Source organism: Gavia stellata, chromosome 27, assembly GCF_030936135.1.
Source record: "Gavia stellata isolate bGavSte3 chromosome 27, bGavSte3.hap2, whole genome shotgun sequence".
Classification (NCBI taxonomy): Eukaryota; Metazoa; Chordata; class Aves; order Gaviiformes; family Gaviidae; genus Gavia; species Gavia stellata.
Genome location: NC_082620.1, coordinates 2,414,990 through 2,432,560, shown reverse-complemented (window position 1 = coordinate 2,432,560; position 17,571 = coordinate 2,414,990). Strand labels below are relative to the sequence as shown.

The window sequence follows — 17,571 nt, the reverse complement described above, 5'->3', positions numbered from 1 at the left end:
TCAATAAAAACAATTTCCAAACCACAGAGGAGCTATGGCTCCAAAGTACATAGTTCAAATTAAAAATTGGGGCCAGATAAAATGATTCAAAATTGGGAAGAAAGAAAGAGATCCTGTTTCCAATAAGCTGTTTTGACCTGACTGATGAATGCAGTCCGGCAAGGGAGGAGGTGGAAAAACAAGGACATGCTCAAGCAATGGTCCTGGATGGTATCATGCTTTGACAGTCTTTAATGCTGCTCTGGCATTAAAGCTATTTTATTTCACAAGTCCATTGCTCTAGGCGAGCTCTTCAGCTTCTGTTGACTCTGGGCACAGCTCAACATGTTTCTTCAGTGTGCAAGATCCACACACCAGTGCCCAGGGGGCTGTGGGGGTGCAGGACTGCTGTAGCACCCAGACCAAATCTCAGTCCCGTTGCTCAGTAAGATAAGGAGTTTCTCAAGCTCTCTGAACTCAGCAGACTGCCCCTCAGCCCATCCCCTTCCTTTTTTGGCATGGTTTAAAAAACAAATATTGCGCAACTTGTTTTCCATTGTGTTTTCCTTTCTGGAGAGGAATTTTTTTGTCACTCTTCCATCTGCCAGTGCTCACCATGCAGCAGAACAGGCTTTCAATAAAGGAAAGCTCCGTATCAATCTATACCATTCCTTTTCTGTCTTGGGAGACACGTATTCACACCTTGTGCTACATGGACAACGTGCAGCAAGCATGGGAGAAAGAGGTCCTTGAAAGCCATCTCAATATCTAGAAAATCGTGCTGAGTAAGTAAGCAGTGAAGACAACCTCTTGAGTCAGGAGAGGAGCAGTAGACAACATGCCAACAAGTAACTACGTAGACTGGGGTAAATGTAAAGTAGAAGGGAGTACTTGGACCAGTGACTTGCCAAGGTAATAAAGAGCTTTAAATATTTGCGACCCATTCCCAGACACTGAAACCTAAATGTTATCCCACAGAAGAGGGGTGAAAAAACAATCAACCTAAAAGGTAAGCTCAGAGCCAGATGGCATGTGCATCTGTTTAATTCACCCACTAAACCGAGGAAGTTTCAAACTTGGGTCACTCCATGACTCAAAGCTACGTGAGACAGCACTGGCTTGCTGCATCAGTCACACGGTTAGGATTTGCCCTTTTAGATTCTGCCTCTTTGGTGAGGACAAATTTCCAATTTTAAAGGGCAACTGTACAAACAGGACATAGGAGTATTTATATTCCTCTCCAAACACCGGCACAAGCAGCAGGGGTCTAGTGGGTGATTTATGAGGTGGGAATGCTTCTTTGAACTGTATGTTAGATGGGGGTTGCCTTCCCAGAGTGGAGAGGAACATACGACGGCTGTCTTTTCTGAAGAGCTCTCACAGTGGCTTTTACCCAGGTGGTCACAGCTGCTAGGTACTCAAAATGAAGTCCTCTCCTTCCATTCTCTCTCTCTCACTCACATACAAAGTCAACACACCAGAGAAGGCCATTTTTCTTTTATTTATTTCCCAGAAGAGCTCTTCCTTGCACTTTCCAGACATGATACAAAACAAGCAACAGAACTTTGTTTCATGTACAGAAACAGTTTGTTGGAGTATAAAGAGTTACTGGTGATCGTTACTGAAGAATGTTGGCTTATTCCAGGGGCACTTCAGTATTCCTGAGGAATAATCATTGATTTCTCCTTCCTTCCCACTGGGATAGTCTTAGTCATTAGTCACTGTTCCTGTAAAGCAAGAAGGCTTATATTATTAAAAAGCCATTTGGGTTCCTTACATGGAAGGTGCTGCACGATGTAAAGCAAGCCACTTAGCATTGTAACATTTCCAGAAGGTAGGCTAACATTTTCATCCTTCGCTAGACTGAAAAGCTGAGTATGGAGAAGTTAAGCAGCTATTTTCATACCGGAAGCATGCCACGTTTTCATGCGTATAAGCCTCCATTCTGATAAAATGGGTACTTCAAAAAAACCCCAACATTATTGTTCAAGTTAACTATTCACAGATTGACTAGAAATCAGATAAAAATCAAAGCCACAAAGGGCAGGAGGAAAGGCTCCAGTTACCAAACTTCTTGTATTGTTGCACATCAATATAATCCCCATTGCAACCCAAGTACAGGGTTGTGGCGTTTTGGGGTGATAAATAATACAGCCTAAATAACCTGAAAAATATGATACTTCCCATTTTGCAAGGAAACCTTAGGCCATGTAATTCTCAGCCATACCCTTTTAAGCCTTTAAATAATTGCTAGACATTGATTTTAAATTCTGCTGAAATCACAGTGACATCCACTTGATCAAATTACTTAAAAAGCCCTCAGAATCTTATAACCACAAATTAGAATTCTTCTGCATTTTAAATAATCTCTTGGCCTAGATGAACGGCTCTTGCATTGGTGTTAGTGTTGCATGATCAACTTACTAACCCAAAGGATGGGCAGTGTGATGATCCAAGTTACAGCTAGAACAGCTGCAAAGTTGCTTTGTAATCTCCTGATCATTTGGTATCATGAAGATCCTCTGTCCTCTCTCATTCTCGCTTCGGATTCAGAATTAAGAATTTGATCCTGAAGAATCAAGAATCCAGACTGACTAAAGCCCTGAGTAACCTGGTCTGACCTCACAGCTGACCCCAATTTGAGGTCAGACTAGATGACGTCCTTGAAGACCTTTCCAACTTGAGTTATCCTGTCATCCTATGAACTTGAAGGTTCAGAAAACTAGAAATAACTTCATTCAAGCTAATCCATGTTACATTTCTCTCTCTCTTAATAAAGCTGGTTTTCTTGCAGAATCTCACATTTTCACAAGTTCGCATTTGAACAGAAACTCAGTTTTGTAAAGGAAGTCCTATAGAGTTTAGTTACAACAGTATTTTCTAGGAAAAAAACAGATGAGTGATAGTGCAACAATATTTTCCATGCTCCTAACCAACAGAAATGAAATAATTTTGTTGTAATAACCCTGGAGCCATTATCCATGACACGACATTTTGGAGAGAATTAATGACATTAACCTTTAGATGGCTTCATCCACGTCTTCCCTCTTTCAGCATGTTCAGCCTCTTTGTGCCAGAGAAAGCTAGTGGAGACAGTGCACTGGAAACTATTTGTCTAGTCTTGTGCCACGCAGGCAGCTGCACTTCTTCTGTGAAGTGTCCTTTCAATTACCTCATGCTTCGAAGGACCACCCTTGCTCCAGAGCACAGGTTAGTCCTTAATCCAAACAAAATCCTTTACTAGGCTGACCTGAAAGTCAGTTTTCTGTTGCCCAACATCCCTAGTAACAAGCATCCTGGAACAAATAATGCTTTCTCAGAACACGGGAACAGGGCATTTACCATTCACATGAAGCCACAGACATGTCATTCCAGTTTCTTTTTGGAGACATAAATTGGAGGAATATCTTCAAAACGTGTTAGCTTTCCACACCATCCTGATGTTAACAAATCTGGCCAGAAGAGTCATGCACAGACTTTTGATTCTGGGCTGTAGCTGGTAATGTTGTATCAGCTGCATCTAAGTCACAGCTTCTCTACATTGCTATCCAAAATATTTTATTCTGAAGAAGTTGTTCAAGAATCTTGTTATTGTTTCCCTTTCTTTACAGGCTGCTGAAGACAGTTTTTGTAAACAGGTATGTCTGATACAGCTGCAGAAGGCTGGCAAAAGCTCATCTGCCAGTAAATCTAAGGAGGACTGGACTCAACTTACAGCTCTAGATGCATCAGGAAAAAGCCTAAAAAAAAAAACAACCTACCTTCAGGCCTCCTTCATTAGGCAGATGAGCAATACAGGAGCAATTTTTGCATTCTGTGTACTTGCCATTAAAAGCTCCTGGCAGAACATTTTACCTCAGTACTTTCTGAAGTCCTAAAATAACTATAAATACATCCTGGTGGATGCCTCTCCACCGGTATCAGTGAAATGCTTTTAGCAGTATATGACTTTGTGGATCCAAAATACGCATGCACACACACCCCCTTTTTTTTTTTTTTCAGATGCCACAATGATAAATTACCATAAGAACAGCCCCAGCTTTTACATGTGAAGAAATAAAGAAAATATTAATGGAGTCAGTTTGTGGACTTAGTGCGCTGTAGGCCTTTTGCGAGCACACAAATTGTTCCTGCTAATTAATTTATTTTTAAATATTTTATCTCAGCCTAGTTGGTCAGTGATAATACTGAACTCATTTAAACCATCCTCTTCAAAACTATTTAAAGTGTACAATTTCTTCAGACTAATTATTACATCACTATCCAGCCAAACAAGCCACAAAACTTACAAGTGATTAGTGATTTCATGTTGCAAAAAAAAAAAACCCCACAGAAGATCAAAGATCTGCTTCCACAGGCAGATCTACCTGACATGCCTGACATGACTTTCAGTTTCTTCCTAGTTCTTCTCTTTCAAAGTCTGAAGACAGAACCTTGCCGTTAGTTTAGTTTTTCAGCTTTTCTAACATGTATTTTTACTATACGTGTTTTCAGGTTGTGGGAAAACCTACCTGCAGGATCTGTTAAACTAATTCTAAGTATTCAGTCTAGTAAGTTTACTGCTAAACACACCAGACATTAAAAATTTCTCAAGAGCAGGGGATCCACCCCCACTTCGGCAACACAAGTTTCTTCTTACTAGTCCTCTTTTGGGAAATGCAGAGGAATATCCATTTAAATGGTGTCTAGATGTACCGTTTAATGCTAACTTATATAAGGTTACCAATTAATAGTAACTAGTACTGATACTTACTTTTACAAATTTACCATGGAGAAGATATGGAGACTGGAAGTCATGCTGACAATTGGAATAAGCCATTCCTAACCCCATCCCTGACCCAAAAGCAATAGGCCATGTCTTTCCTGTGGGGAAGGCAAGCAGAGAGGAAAAGTTAAAGTCAAGAAAAGCTGTTCATTTCACATGACAGCAACAGCATTGTTAAATAAGCAGCAAGAAAGACTAAATTACTGGAAGATGCGTATTAGGCATTTTCAAGTTCTACAAGTCCTAAAAATCAGCTAAAGACCAGACCACGTCAGAAGAACAACAAGAGTAACAGTGAGCAAGACATCATATTTCGAATGTAATGGAGGGCAATCTCTAAATTCAAGATATTACTGAAAATTATTCTGTTACCAAAGCATAACTAAAAAATTCAGATCAGTTTTAAAAACCCTAGCAAGACTGGCATAAATTGATGTCTAGACACATGGCTTCAGTAATTTGGCTCAGGGTTTCCCGCAATTCCAGAATTTGAGCTGAGCACAGTAGGAGCTTAGAGAGATGCCGCGTCTAACAACCTTGTTACACAACAGTTAGAAGTTTTGGTAACTCCATTTCAACTGAAAAGACATGACCAATAATGAAAGAATTGGTCTAACACGCTGATTAAGTTTTACATGCCTCAAAGATTTCTTGGTTTTAAACTGCACCTACAATAGACAGAAATTAGGAAACCAGGCAGTCAAGATTACTGCAGTACACTTACTTTTGAAGAAGATGACTGAGAAAACAATTCCTAATCCGAACCCAGCACCTGTAAGAAGAAATGCAGTGAGCAAGGACTAAGGTAATGCAAAGTAATGGAAAATTATTTAGTTCTTTACAGTAACTCTTTGCTCCAACTCAGGAATATCAACAAAAATGTTCTTAAATAGCAATTCTGAAAAAAATAATTATTGTTTTCTTAAGTAACTGTAAGCAGCTAATTCAGATTAGAAACCCAACATATACAAGTAGTTATCAGAAAGATTTGGGAAACAAACCAGACTCTCGTCCCAGGGAAAGTTACTCAATTTCTGTCACCATCTACAATGCGGAATTAAGATTTATTTGGCTCATTGTCAGCAAATGAGAAACACTTAAATGAAAACTTATTGTGTCCTTGAGCTTTAAATTTTGCAGATGAATATCTTATTGTATTTCATTTATCTCACTACTTTAACTACTTCAATGTGTGTCCTGAGGGCAGCAAAACTTTGATGCTTTGTGTTACCCTATACCTTGCAAAAGAAAGCTCCAGGCTGCTTATCTTTCACATCCACAACATTCATTATGGAGCATATTTAAACACATTAGGAATGAATGACTTTTCACATCCTTATACTATATATAGAAATAACTGCAGCAGTCGAAAAAAATTTATCCAGCACCATTAAAAAACTCAGCTGGCATATTTAAAAATAATTTTTGCTTTCCTTGGAAGGTGTGCTTATGATTTTTTGCAAGAAGCCAGGCAAGTCTGCAAAACTCCTCTCATGACTCAAATGTAACAGTGAAAACTTTGAGCTCAGTAGGTAAATTCTACCTTCAATTATATCCACTAAAGACAAGAATTTTAGATAAGGCACAGAAGTACAAAAGTTTAAAAAGAGGGAAAAAAAAAAAATCAGTCATGCATATGCTCATTTAAAAAAATACCTAACAGCTTCAGGTTTATTTTGCAGCAAACACATCCTGTTATGGGTTTCAATTCTCTCCTTTCAATACAAGAAATCTAACTTCAGTATAACCAATCTTATTAATTAAAAGACATACTTTAAAAAAAAAATATTCCTAAAAGCATGTGATCCTTAGTAATGCATTCAAAAGGAGCTTAAATAAGTGGGTTGAGTCCAGAACAATGCCAAAGAATCCTATACCCTCTTGGTGTATAAGAGTACATTTCTTTTTTTAAGTTTCCTTCTGCTCTTTAAACCTTTTTCCTTGCAAAAAGGATACTAACGGTAGCTCTTACTGAGGCACAGATTATTGAAACAATACTTATGGTGCTGCCTAGTAAATTAACTAAGCACCCCACGTTTTTCATTGATTAAAAAACCCTCAAGTATTAGAGCAGAGATGATCGAACAGATGATCTCAGCAAATCCCCTTCTGTTTCCTCTCCTGTTAGGACTTCACTATCCATATTTACTGAGAGCTGGAAATTAGAGTTGCTTTTGAAAACCCTTTTCATTTTACCACAGATTTTCAATTGTGACAGAGGTAACTACTTTACCAGGTCATTACAACATTGGAGTAAGCTTACAAAACATGCAACTGCAGGGAAGAACTTTGACCGCCCGCCAAGTGGTCCTGACATAACTCCCCCAGACATTTTAGAAACCGAGCATTTCACAGAAGGTCAGGTTTTCACTCTAATCATTTGCACAGCTAAGGGAAAGTCTCCGTTCCTCAGATGTCTGGTCAGAGCTTCAGGCTTTTTCTGCATTTCAGACAGCAAGAGATACACTACTTGGAGCATCTCGTATAAACAGCTAACAACTCATACCGTGTCACTGACCGGCATTTATATGCGGACTGGAAGAGACATCACGCATTGCTGAGAGCAGCAGTTCATCCGTGCTAATTCCTCCACTCCCCCTCCCCAAGTAGAGCCTTCCTTCTGTACCTTTGCTATAATACAGCTGCTGTTGGCTCTCGCAGAATGTTTATGCTATTAAGGATAACTACTATCTTCAAGAATTCATCCAACGGACAACTGCTTGGCCCTCTGACCTGACTCCCTCTGCCAGTCTTTTCCTACAATACATAGTTATGCTGCCTTTTTGTTTTGGGCTGTTGTACTGTAGGTCTGAAAAGGACTTTCTGGAGGTAATTACTTTCTGTTCAGACAGCACTAGGCGTTGTTTGAACCGTCTGGTTCAGAAGGCCTGTCATGCAGTAGAGTGATACTGGTCCTATGCTTCCTGTCCAAGAAAAGATCCCCTCTGCCAATCCAAACAGTTTAGCTAATCAATGAGAAATGATTTACAGGATGACAAATTCTGCATCATCTCAATGCAGAGCCCAGGCAGTTTCTAATGTCACCACATTTTCCACGTTACCAAGTCAAACCCACATTCTTCTTACCAGAGTGGTGGTAAACTGCTTACTTTCTTGTCTTTAGAAAAGTCTGCACTAAGGAAGCAGCTACAGTTAATACAGTTTCTTTCCATCTACGTCCAGAAATCTTCATTGCCTTCTATTCTCTTCACTCATTCCTTCAGATGCTCTCCCACATTACACCCCCGTTTGTAAGGGCCCACACAGATGCCACCAGTGTTGCTTCCTGTTGGCCATGGGGGAAGCTACAGGATACACCTAAAGGTGAAAAATTTATTATTTCTGCCAACTGCAATTCAGCCTAAGCCTAAAACAAAACCTAGGTCGTCCCCCACCCTAATACTCAACACCACTGTTAAGCAGATGTGGTCCAGCATGACTGACTTGTTAAGACAGAATGGTCTTTCCTAAGAAAGTTTTTTCTGAAGTAGTGATAAGTTTGGTTCTAGGGAAGGGGTTCTTCTTTTTCATGAAAATGCACCAGGCAAATTTTAGAGGCTATCACTGCACTCTGTTCCAGCAGGAAGGAGAGAAGGCTGATTAGTTTAAAAAGATGATAGTAAGATATCTAGGGCCTTGCTTTAAGTAAGGAAAATGCCACATATAAGTAAAGGAGATCTGACAGCTAATGTGTTTTTTTGTTTTCTGTACAAGAAGGCAACTTGAGAAACGAAGCCAAAAAAAAAGTACCTTAGCTTCCCTCATCCCAAAGGCAGTTCAGTTCATTCCTTTTCTTGCTGAGGAACAGACTACAGTCTATGCTGAAAACTGTGGCTAATTGCAACACCCAACCAACAAGAAGTGCTCCGATCTGCCCCCTCACGTCAGCCACCGCAACATACAGCATTTGCTCTTTTCTACTTGGTTTTAACGTTTAAGCATTGGGTTTAACTTTAAACCAGAAGCTTTAGCTACATTTAATTTCTTAGCCTTTCTGGTTAAGAACCTATTTCTGTGGATAGTTTGTCACTCATCTTCATTCCACTAGAAAGTATTTGTGGTTATGTGGTCATTTCCTGCGTCTCCAGGACCAAGGGGGAGCTAAACCATCTTGTCCTGGAAGCAAAGTGACACGTTTCACTTTAATTCTATATAAAGTTACACCAGAGATAAACAATGGCAGAGCCGTTGATGAGTTTTACAGGTTTAAGTTCTCACATGCTCAATTTCCTTTTAAAGAGGCAACATGTTGCTTCAAAGAGCCTCCCACCTGACCAGGGGACACTCGGTCTGCAGCTGTTTCTACTAAAGATCAGCACCTCCAGGCCAGGCTTTAACTTCATAACAATAAAACATGAAAGGTTTATCTTACAATAAAAACAAACGAACATGGAAAAGCTAAGGGCTTGATCCACATCGGGTACATTTTCCCTCCCTTTCTTGCATGACAGACTCTTTGGAGGAAAAGGCCACAGGAAAGAGTACAACGCATTTTTCACCTCCTCTGACAGTTTAAAATGTTTAACTAGAAAAACAGTCTCTTCCACTCTACATCTATCACTTCAGCTTAAACTCATTTACAGTCAGTGTCAACAGGGGACAGGACAGTTCTGTGGGCATTTTATTCCTGCTCCCCAGTAAGTGTCCTGGCCGTACAGACCAGCACAGCCACACGGAATTGGTATTAGGCAGAAAGCCCAGTCTCAGAAACTTTTTCATTCTACTTTTTTGGCCCGTACACCTTCCAAGAAAAATGTCACAGTACCTCAAATCAATCTAACACACAGAAGAGCACGCGCCGTATACCCAACAGGACATCATAAAAGTGTCTCAGAGAGAAACACAAATCTTCAGGATGGGCTCCTGCCCCATAAGAACATCTGGGAAAAGCTTTTTCTATAAATTTAATCAACAGTCCCTCCAACAGCGATACTACACGGTTCTTTCCTAGGCTACCCAAGTAGCTACGGGCTGAAGCAGCTCTTAAGACTGCCACACCTAGATATACTTTTCCTCAATAGCTTGAAACTTAAAATAGAAGGATTAAAATATGCTCATTGACATCTGGCAAATGTGTTGCTGTTACTATAGCAGCTGGAAGTTTTTCAATTACTTAATCTGATGACAAAAAGAAAACTATTCTTTTCCTCTGCCATTCCTTACACACAAATACAAAATAGAGAGCTTCAGCCTCCTCTCCCTGAGATTCTGTTATTTTACAATTAAAAGAACTAAATGATTGAAGTAAAATGAAGAAGGAGCTCCTGGAAGATGGCTTCTTGTTTTAAGAAAATAGCAACCACTCTGTACTGGCAAAACTCTCTAAAATAGGTCACGGACTTGTCCCAACAGAGAAGATTTCTTCCCAACTAGAAAGAGAGCTTCCATTAGCATCAAAAAAAAAAAAAAAAAAATCTATCGAGCTCGGTTAGCTTCTCTCTGGGGACAGTGACAGCAACAGCTTCAAGGTCCAACAGCAGATCTCATCCACAGGCCTGATGCACTGGAAGTTTCAAATGAGCATCAGCTCAGCCCATCACTAAGACTTGCTTTAGTTAAGGAAATAGCCAAGAAACGACAAGATCTTCAAAACAAACAAAAAAAGGCAAGCAATTCTCAAAACTATATTCTCCCTCCTGCTATAGGGTATCCCATCCTGCCCCCCTGCAATCCTGCTTTGACAAGATACGTAGGGTTTTTTGGGGCTTTTTTTGTTTGCAAAAATGGGGAGGAGAGCCTTCTTCAAACACCAGGGCCTTCATAGGGCAGCACTTAGCATCAGTTAGAAATCCGAGACCATGAAATCACTTATTTACAGAGAGAATTAATTTTAAGCAGACTCTTTGCAAGGCCTTTAGTGGCAGGAATCAGATTTTCTTCAAACGCCAACTTTGAAGCTTTCATTCTGATCTCCCCTGACGTGTGGATTGTTTACATAGCAGACAGAAAAATGAGCAATGACACCAGAAGAAAACATCGTGAAACTACATACCAAGTACTCGAGGAAGACGCAGGAAAAAAACATGTTTTGCTTTCTTCTAGCATTTGACTGTAGTAACACAGAATACTTGGAATGACAGAATATAAATATCCAAATACCATTATAATACAAAAATCCCGACATGCTTTCAGAGGCCGCTTTCACCCTTAAGCACTCCTGCAGTTCAACTGCTGCCCAAAGGCTAACCTTAGATAAACATCCACAGCCCTTTTGCAGATGGACACACAGCAGCAGGAGGTATCCCTGTTAGCCCATGATCTCCCACGAAACCACAGTGATTGTCTCCTAGCTAGACCAGAAACTTTTCATCCTCACACTGGTGAATGAGCTAGTGAGACGAGAGGGCACACGCATTTCCTCCCTCTTTAAAAAGGGGAAGGGGAGAAGAGTAGAAGCTGCTCTTTGAATAGAGAGCGCAGCAAAGGATGTCATCAATATTGCATCAAGCTTTTAGACAAAATCAGGGTTGCACTCGCTTCTGAAGCGTATATATAAGACATCAGCAAGATACTCATAATATGGAAAATACACCTCTGACAGAAAACTCTACCTTGTCTTACTGCAATAAAGTATTTCACTAATGAAACAATAGCATTGCTAAAAAGAAAAGTTTTGCTGGAGGAAACACATCCACATTGAGAGCTTTTGCAAGCCTAACTATGAGGGTTGGCAATCATGCTTCTTCACACCCATCCAACGTTGGTTGACCATTACTGACGTCTACTGGCCCAGCTAAGAAATAGAGGCAATTTAGAACAAGAAGTGTTACGGTGGCATCTCACTAGCAGAAACGCAAAGGAAAGAAGCCTGATCCTTCTCAAATCTCTCGCTATCAATTTATTATCATCACGGATGTGCCAGCAGCCCTGAAAGGATTTTCCTCAGAGAACTAAATCTGATATAACAAAGAACAAAGAGCTGTTCCCACCTACTGCTATAACATCTCAAGGACCAAATGAAGGGTTTAGGATATCCCTTGGCTAGAGTCCCCCTTCCCTGGACAGTGTCACTGTGTGCCACCTCCCAAAGAAGGCACAGCTGGCATCTTACCAATGCACTAATGCAGAGGACAAGGAAGTCAGTGCACTTTGGATTCATTTCCAGCAGAGGAGATCTTACACAGTCTGGGGTTTTAAACGGCTGCGCTATCAGACGGACATCACAGCTCTTCTTTCAGGTTTTCTTGCACACCAGAAGTGTTGCCAAGAGCAGGCTGGAACAAGGGTCAAGCAGGGCTTCCCCCAGTGTCACTCACAGCTTCGGTTAGTGAGCTGATCGGGCGCACCTGGGCAGGGCAGAGTTTCCCGACCCAGTCGGATGGCCAGCCAAGAGGAACAACGGGACACAATGCAGTTAGGAGAAGAGAGACCTGGATTCCTAAAGATTTTCCTGTCTTTTTCTTCCAAAAGAAGATAATAGCCCCTTAATTTGTAGATGGTCATTGCATTCAGAACTCTGCTAACAACATAGCTAAATATTGCTGTTAGATTTTTGACTAAAAGCCTGTTCTCGGAACAGCATTTGTCCACCTCTTCCAAATAAAACATTTTTTCGTTGGCTGTACTGCCTCCCTGCACAGCCTAAGCCATAAGCAGTTAATATTTACACTACTTGGTCTGCTACAAGATACAACTAGTAGAATTGGATCTTCTCCTGTACAACAAAGGAAAATAACTTGGGGTTACAAACAAAGCTCACACAACAATGCAGTTGTGGGCTCACATAATATTTGCATTCTCCAGTATTAAAAACAAAATCCCAAATGAAGAACAAGTCTTTTGACCTGGTAGCTAAGATTGCATGGCCACATTACAATTGCCAGGCAAAAAAACCCCAAACACTTCAAAACAGGAATTTCAGGATTTTTGTATATTTAGAGAAAGTCTAATCCAGTTTTCAGAAAGTATAATCAAGTTTTATCATTATATAGACTGACTTTATCCCATTCATAGCCATGTGAAGGATTATTTAAAAATACTGACATTGCAATCCATACAATGATTCTTTCTGAAATATTCAATCTGTGGAATGACACAAACAATACAATTTCACCCTTGCCATTAACAGAAACAGCTATTCAAGCAGGCCAGATGATGCAAGCCAGAAGAAATCATGTAACAGTTGCAGGAGAAGCAAAAGTGCCCTTTTCTCTTAAAAAATTCCTATTAAATGGAAATTAGAAGCGTTTTATTTTCAGATGTCAAAACAGAGGATTAGAGGAAAATGAACATTAGTACACTGGGTTATCTACAAGCTTCCAGGCTGAATTTTGGTCAAACACAGACATATGTCAAAACATTTGTCTCCTGAAAAAAGAAAGAAAAAAGAAAAAAAAAAAACAACCTTCATCACAGGAACTTAACACACAAGCCAAGAAGCAAACAGCTTTCCTAGGATTACCTTTCAATAACAGGTAAATTACAGTGTTCAGCTCATTTAAAACTACAACAGTTTCACAACAAACCAAGAGACACAGGCACACAAATCTCCCTCCCCTTGCACACATACTCTTTATTGCTTCCCCGTTCCCTGGAAACGGCATATAATAATAATTTGTCCAAAATTATAGCCTCACAGAGAAAAAAAAACCAACTCTGTCAGTCCTTCATGAGTCTTTCCAAATAAACAGGCATGAACTATCAATCAGTTAAACAAACAAGCAAACCCTCTAAACAGGGTTTGAAGCCAGTAGGATGGAAGAAGACCACAGTACTATCTACTTCCACATCTTTTCTCTGCAGATCTCTACTGATAAAAAGGAAGAAACAGTGGTGAAGGCTGTAGAAGACACGGGAGTTTATAAAGCTTTGCAAGCTGGGAAGAAAATAAAAGCCACTGTAGTTTGAGTCTCCTTCCCCACACATGAAACAAGCAACTTTTCTGATGGGTGAGAAAAATCAGTATCAGGAAGAAAGACGGAACAGAAAGTTAAATTATTTAAATGACTGCATGGCTGAACAGTCTTGAGAACGGCATGAAGCCGGAGCCAGCATAATCTGGATCGCCCATCAGAGAAACCGCCTGGTCAGCCAAGAAAGCGCAACCCAGCCCCCTACACACAAAACACTGTGGTGGTTACAGCTAGATTTAGAAAGGGAAGGGGAACAAAAATACCTAGACCCATCCTCATCGTTAGCAAAGCAAATAAATGTCAGTCCTAACAGAAAGGAGGTGAGCACATGAACTGTTATTTAACAATGTTTTGATGTTTTGTGTAGGCATAAGGAGGTTTACAGTACTTAACTCTCTGAAATTAAATACTGTCTTAACAACGCCTGACAACGCATACTGTTTTGAACTAACAGGAAAAAGAAAGTTTTAATACCAAATTACAAGATGCACATAGGTAGTGACCAAGAGGTCAAAAATGTAACACAGCATTTTAAAAGATGTAGCATAAGATAAATATTTATTTTGGACATTTTAGTGGCAGGAGATCAAGTTCCTTCCAGGAGCTTGATCTCCAACTAGAACAGTACAGCACAACTACAAACAACACAGCCAACTACAAATACACTGGCTTACGCAACTATAGCGGAAAGCCTGACACACTAATACAAGACAGGACAGGCTGCATAGCCCCCAGCTATTATTTAAAAACATACTATTGCTAATAAAGTCATCCTGATAGCTGCTACCTCCCCTTCTCACTCTATTCTGCTTCCCATGTTCCTCCAGCCCTCAAATTAATCCACAGGAGTTATCTGTCTCTACAGTTCCCACAGACACTGGAAAACTGTCATGTGTGCAAGGCTTCAGACATTCAGTGCTTTCCTTATTTACAAGGTCTGGAATGGGAAAACACAGAGCTAATCCCAATGCTTGTTTTTCCCCAGCCATTGGCTGGAAACATCTCTCTTGCAATAGCGCTCAGGAAGGATGTAAAGGAACGTATGGGAAGGAAACTGTGGCCACCAAAAGGAAAAGTCCGACAAAGAAGTGAGGATTTGGTAAAATTCTGTATCGCACAAAACAAGCGGTTAAATTCTCAAGTAAAGACTTTATTTCCTTTCTTTCTTTCCAGTATTACAACTGCTTTTGATAGTCTATGGGAAACTCCAGCAAACTTTGCAGTAATATTACAAAAACAATCATCACAACCACGCAGGTTTTTAAAGTCCCAGCAGAGAAAACAATCGTTTCCACTGAGATAGTCTGAGAAAGATTGTGTTATCAGCACTCAGTTAACAGTTTGCATAGCTAGGCCACTGACTCACTTCAAATTTAAAGGCCATCATCATCTTCAGTCACAAAGTACTGGAGTATGAAGCAACTTCTGAGTTGTTCAGACTTCCAAAGCTCATACCGAGTCATTTGTTGTTAATACCATGAAGCAGGTTGCCAGCACAGACGTTTCAGCTACTGGATCAATCGTGAAATCACACAAAACAGAAAAATGCTATCAAACATGGAGAGAAACATGTGTCTGAGGCCATCACACTAGGTTTAGTGCTAAGGATAAAATTAAAGAGCTGCAGACCACGTGCCCTTTTTGGGTAATCTAATGAAAAACACGAATTTTACTGAGACCTCTACTCAGTGCCATCATGAAGCTAACACTGGGAATCCTTGGTCTAGAGCACTAACGCAGAAGCCTAAACACATTTTCTTTCTTCTGTTGCCACTTTAGGATGGAAGAAAACATCAAATTAAAACGAAAGGCCTGCTGAAGAGACATGCTGCATCATGATCAACCCTGTATCCACTTCCTTCAGCCTCCCGGAGAGACTTTCCATGTACAGGATTCCTACATGTACAGCTGCAGAATGGAACAAGTTCTTGTTTATAATTTGGCATACTTAATATTTTATGATAAAGCAACCAAAGCTATGGAAACATAAACATATCTGGATATGTTTGTCAGACAAACCTGAATAGAATTTCATACAGCAAAACACTGCTCTGGAGCACTTGACACTTTTCAAAGGCCTGTTATAAACAGTGGAAGTTTCAGTTTACTTAAAATTATTAAACATCTTTTCTAATGGAAAAGTATTAGGCAACTAAAACCCCGAGTTCTTCATCAGCTTTCGAGCATAAGGCCATGACAGCAACAAGAAATAAACATTCACATTTCTCAGAGAGTATTTATGGTTCTAAAAGAGACTGCTGCACCAACATGGAACGCATACCTTTCATGTCAGATACTTCACTTCTTGCTCTATACATTGCATTTAAAGATTTGCTTTGGTGTACACATTTCGTAAAGCCACAACCTCTGTCTAGTCGATTTGCCAGCCTGTCACATAAAGAGCACCCAACTACACATACACAACTACGATCACTCATAAAACTCACAGTTGAAGTGAAATGTTATGAATGGTTTGTTGCAGATCTGAAGCACTGCAGGCATGTGCATAATCCTAACTTTAAGGACAAATAAACATGGAAGAAAATCAACGGATCTGTTTCCCTACTTAAAGAAAAGGCACAACGGTCTGCAGGGTTGGGACACCATGCGGAAAGCTTCTCAATGTCAAAATGCGTGCACTGTACTAAGTAACACATGCCAAAGCTATCAGTGTGTCACGCTGCGTATCACTTTTAATAAACACAGCCCACCTTGTACACCGAGTGATGTGAACAGCTCTGCAGAAACAGATTTCGAAAACCAAGCTGTCGTCAGAGAGAAACTAAAGGCGGGCAAAGTCGTGGCACCGAAGGACCCGGTGATGCCTACCCGAGGCCCATTCATTCAGGGCAGGAGGCATCCCGCTGGCCGCGGAGCTCAGCGCAGAGGGAGATTTCCCACGGAAACCTTTCATCTTCAACAGAGCGAACAACCACAGGTCAAAAACGACCCTCCACGACCGAATCGCGGGTAAGACGGGGCCGGGCCGGGGAGAAGAGCCCCGGGGAGGCCGTGGGAGCGGGCCCAGCGAGGGTCCGTGCCCAGGGCCAAGGTCACCTTGTCAGGCCCGGGGCCGCCCGGCTCCCTCCCGCCGCGCCAGTCCCCGACCCCCGGGGGCAGCGCTGCCCTGCGCTGAGGGCGGAGCCACAGGACACCCCACCGCCCCGCCCGGGCCCACAGCACGGAGAGGCCGCCGCCGACCTAGGCCGGGCCCGGAGCGGCGGGGGGCACCGGGCCTCACAGGGCCCTTCCTCGCCGGGCCCAGCCGCGCCGCAGGGCCGGCCGGCCGGGCGGCGGCCCTTCCAGCCCCGGGGCACCCGGCCGCCTGCTACCGCTCGTCCCCGGGTCCTCCCCCTCCGCCCTGCCCTGCCCTCCCCGCCCTTACCCAGCTTGACGGCGGAGTCCGCCAGACACCGGTCCCACTTCCTGCCCAGCTCGCCCTCCGACGCCATCTTGGCCGTCCCCTCCCACCTCAGGCCGTGCCCTCGCCTCCTCCCCCGCGCAACTCTCGCGAGATCTGCCGGCGCGGACAAGCGCCGGAGCGCCAGATGTCGCGAGATCCAGCCTGTCCGCCGTTGTCAAGGTTACCGGCGGGAGGACGCGATGGCCGCCGCGCTCGACCTTGGGCTCGGCCCAAAAACCTGTTTTTCCCCCTAGGACGTGGCCCAGCCCTTCCTGGACCCCATTTCTTCAGACAGGACTCCTGCTGTGTCCTTATGAGGCCTCATATTCCTCAGCCTATGGCAGGATCCCCATCCTCTCAGAGGCCCCCGGCTTGGGCCCACCTCCCGTCGACCTGCTCCCCTCAGGGCTCTTACCTCATCCTTGATAAGAGCCGATCTTTGCCGTATGATCCCATCTCTCTCGCTGCAGGGTTGGGCATATCCCGCTGGATACGCATTCCTGTGTAGGTTTTCCCTCACCGAGGCTTGCAGAGGTGCTGCACCCTACACAGCTCCTGTGTCTTTGCTGGCT

At 42.2% G+C, this 17,571-nt stretch overlaps 1 protein-coding gene across 1 annotated transcript; it reads right to left on the bottom strand.

Annotated features, from left to right (window-relative positions):
• Positions 1-1,461: 1,461 nt before the first annotated feature.
• Positions 1,462-17,048, bottom strand: MICOS10 (mitochondrial contact site and cristae organizing system subunit 10). Its single transcript, XM_059829944.1, has 4 exons — positions 16,982-17,048; positions 5,469-5,516; positions 4,733-4,842; positions 1,462-1,706 (listed from the first exon to the last, which is right to left on the bottom strand). Exons 1-4 carry the CDS (start codon positions 17,046-17,048, stop codon positions 1,698-1,700), a joined length of 234 nt encoding a protein of 77 aa, XP_059685927.1. The 3' UTR covers positions 1,462-1,697.
• Between the last annotated feature and the right edge of the window lie 523 nt (positions 17,049-17,571).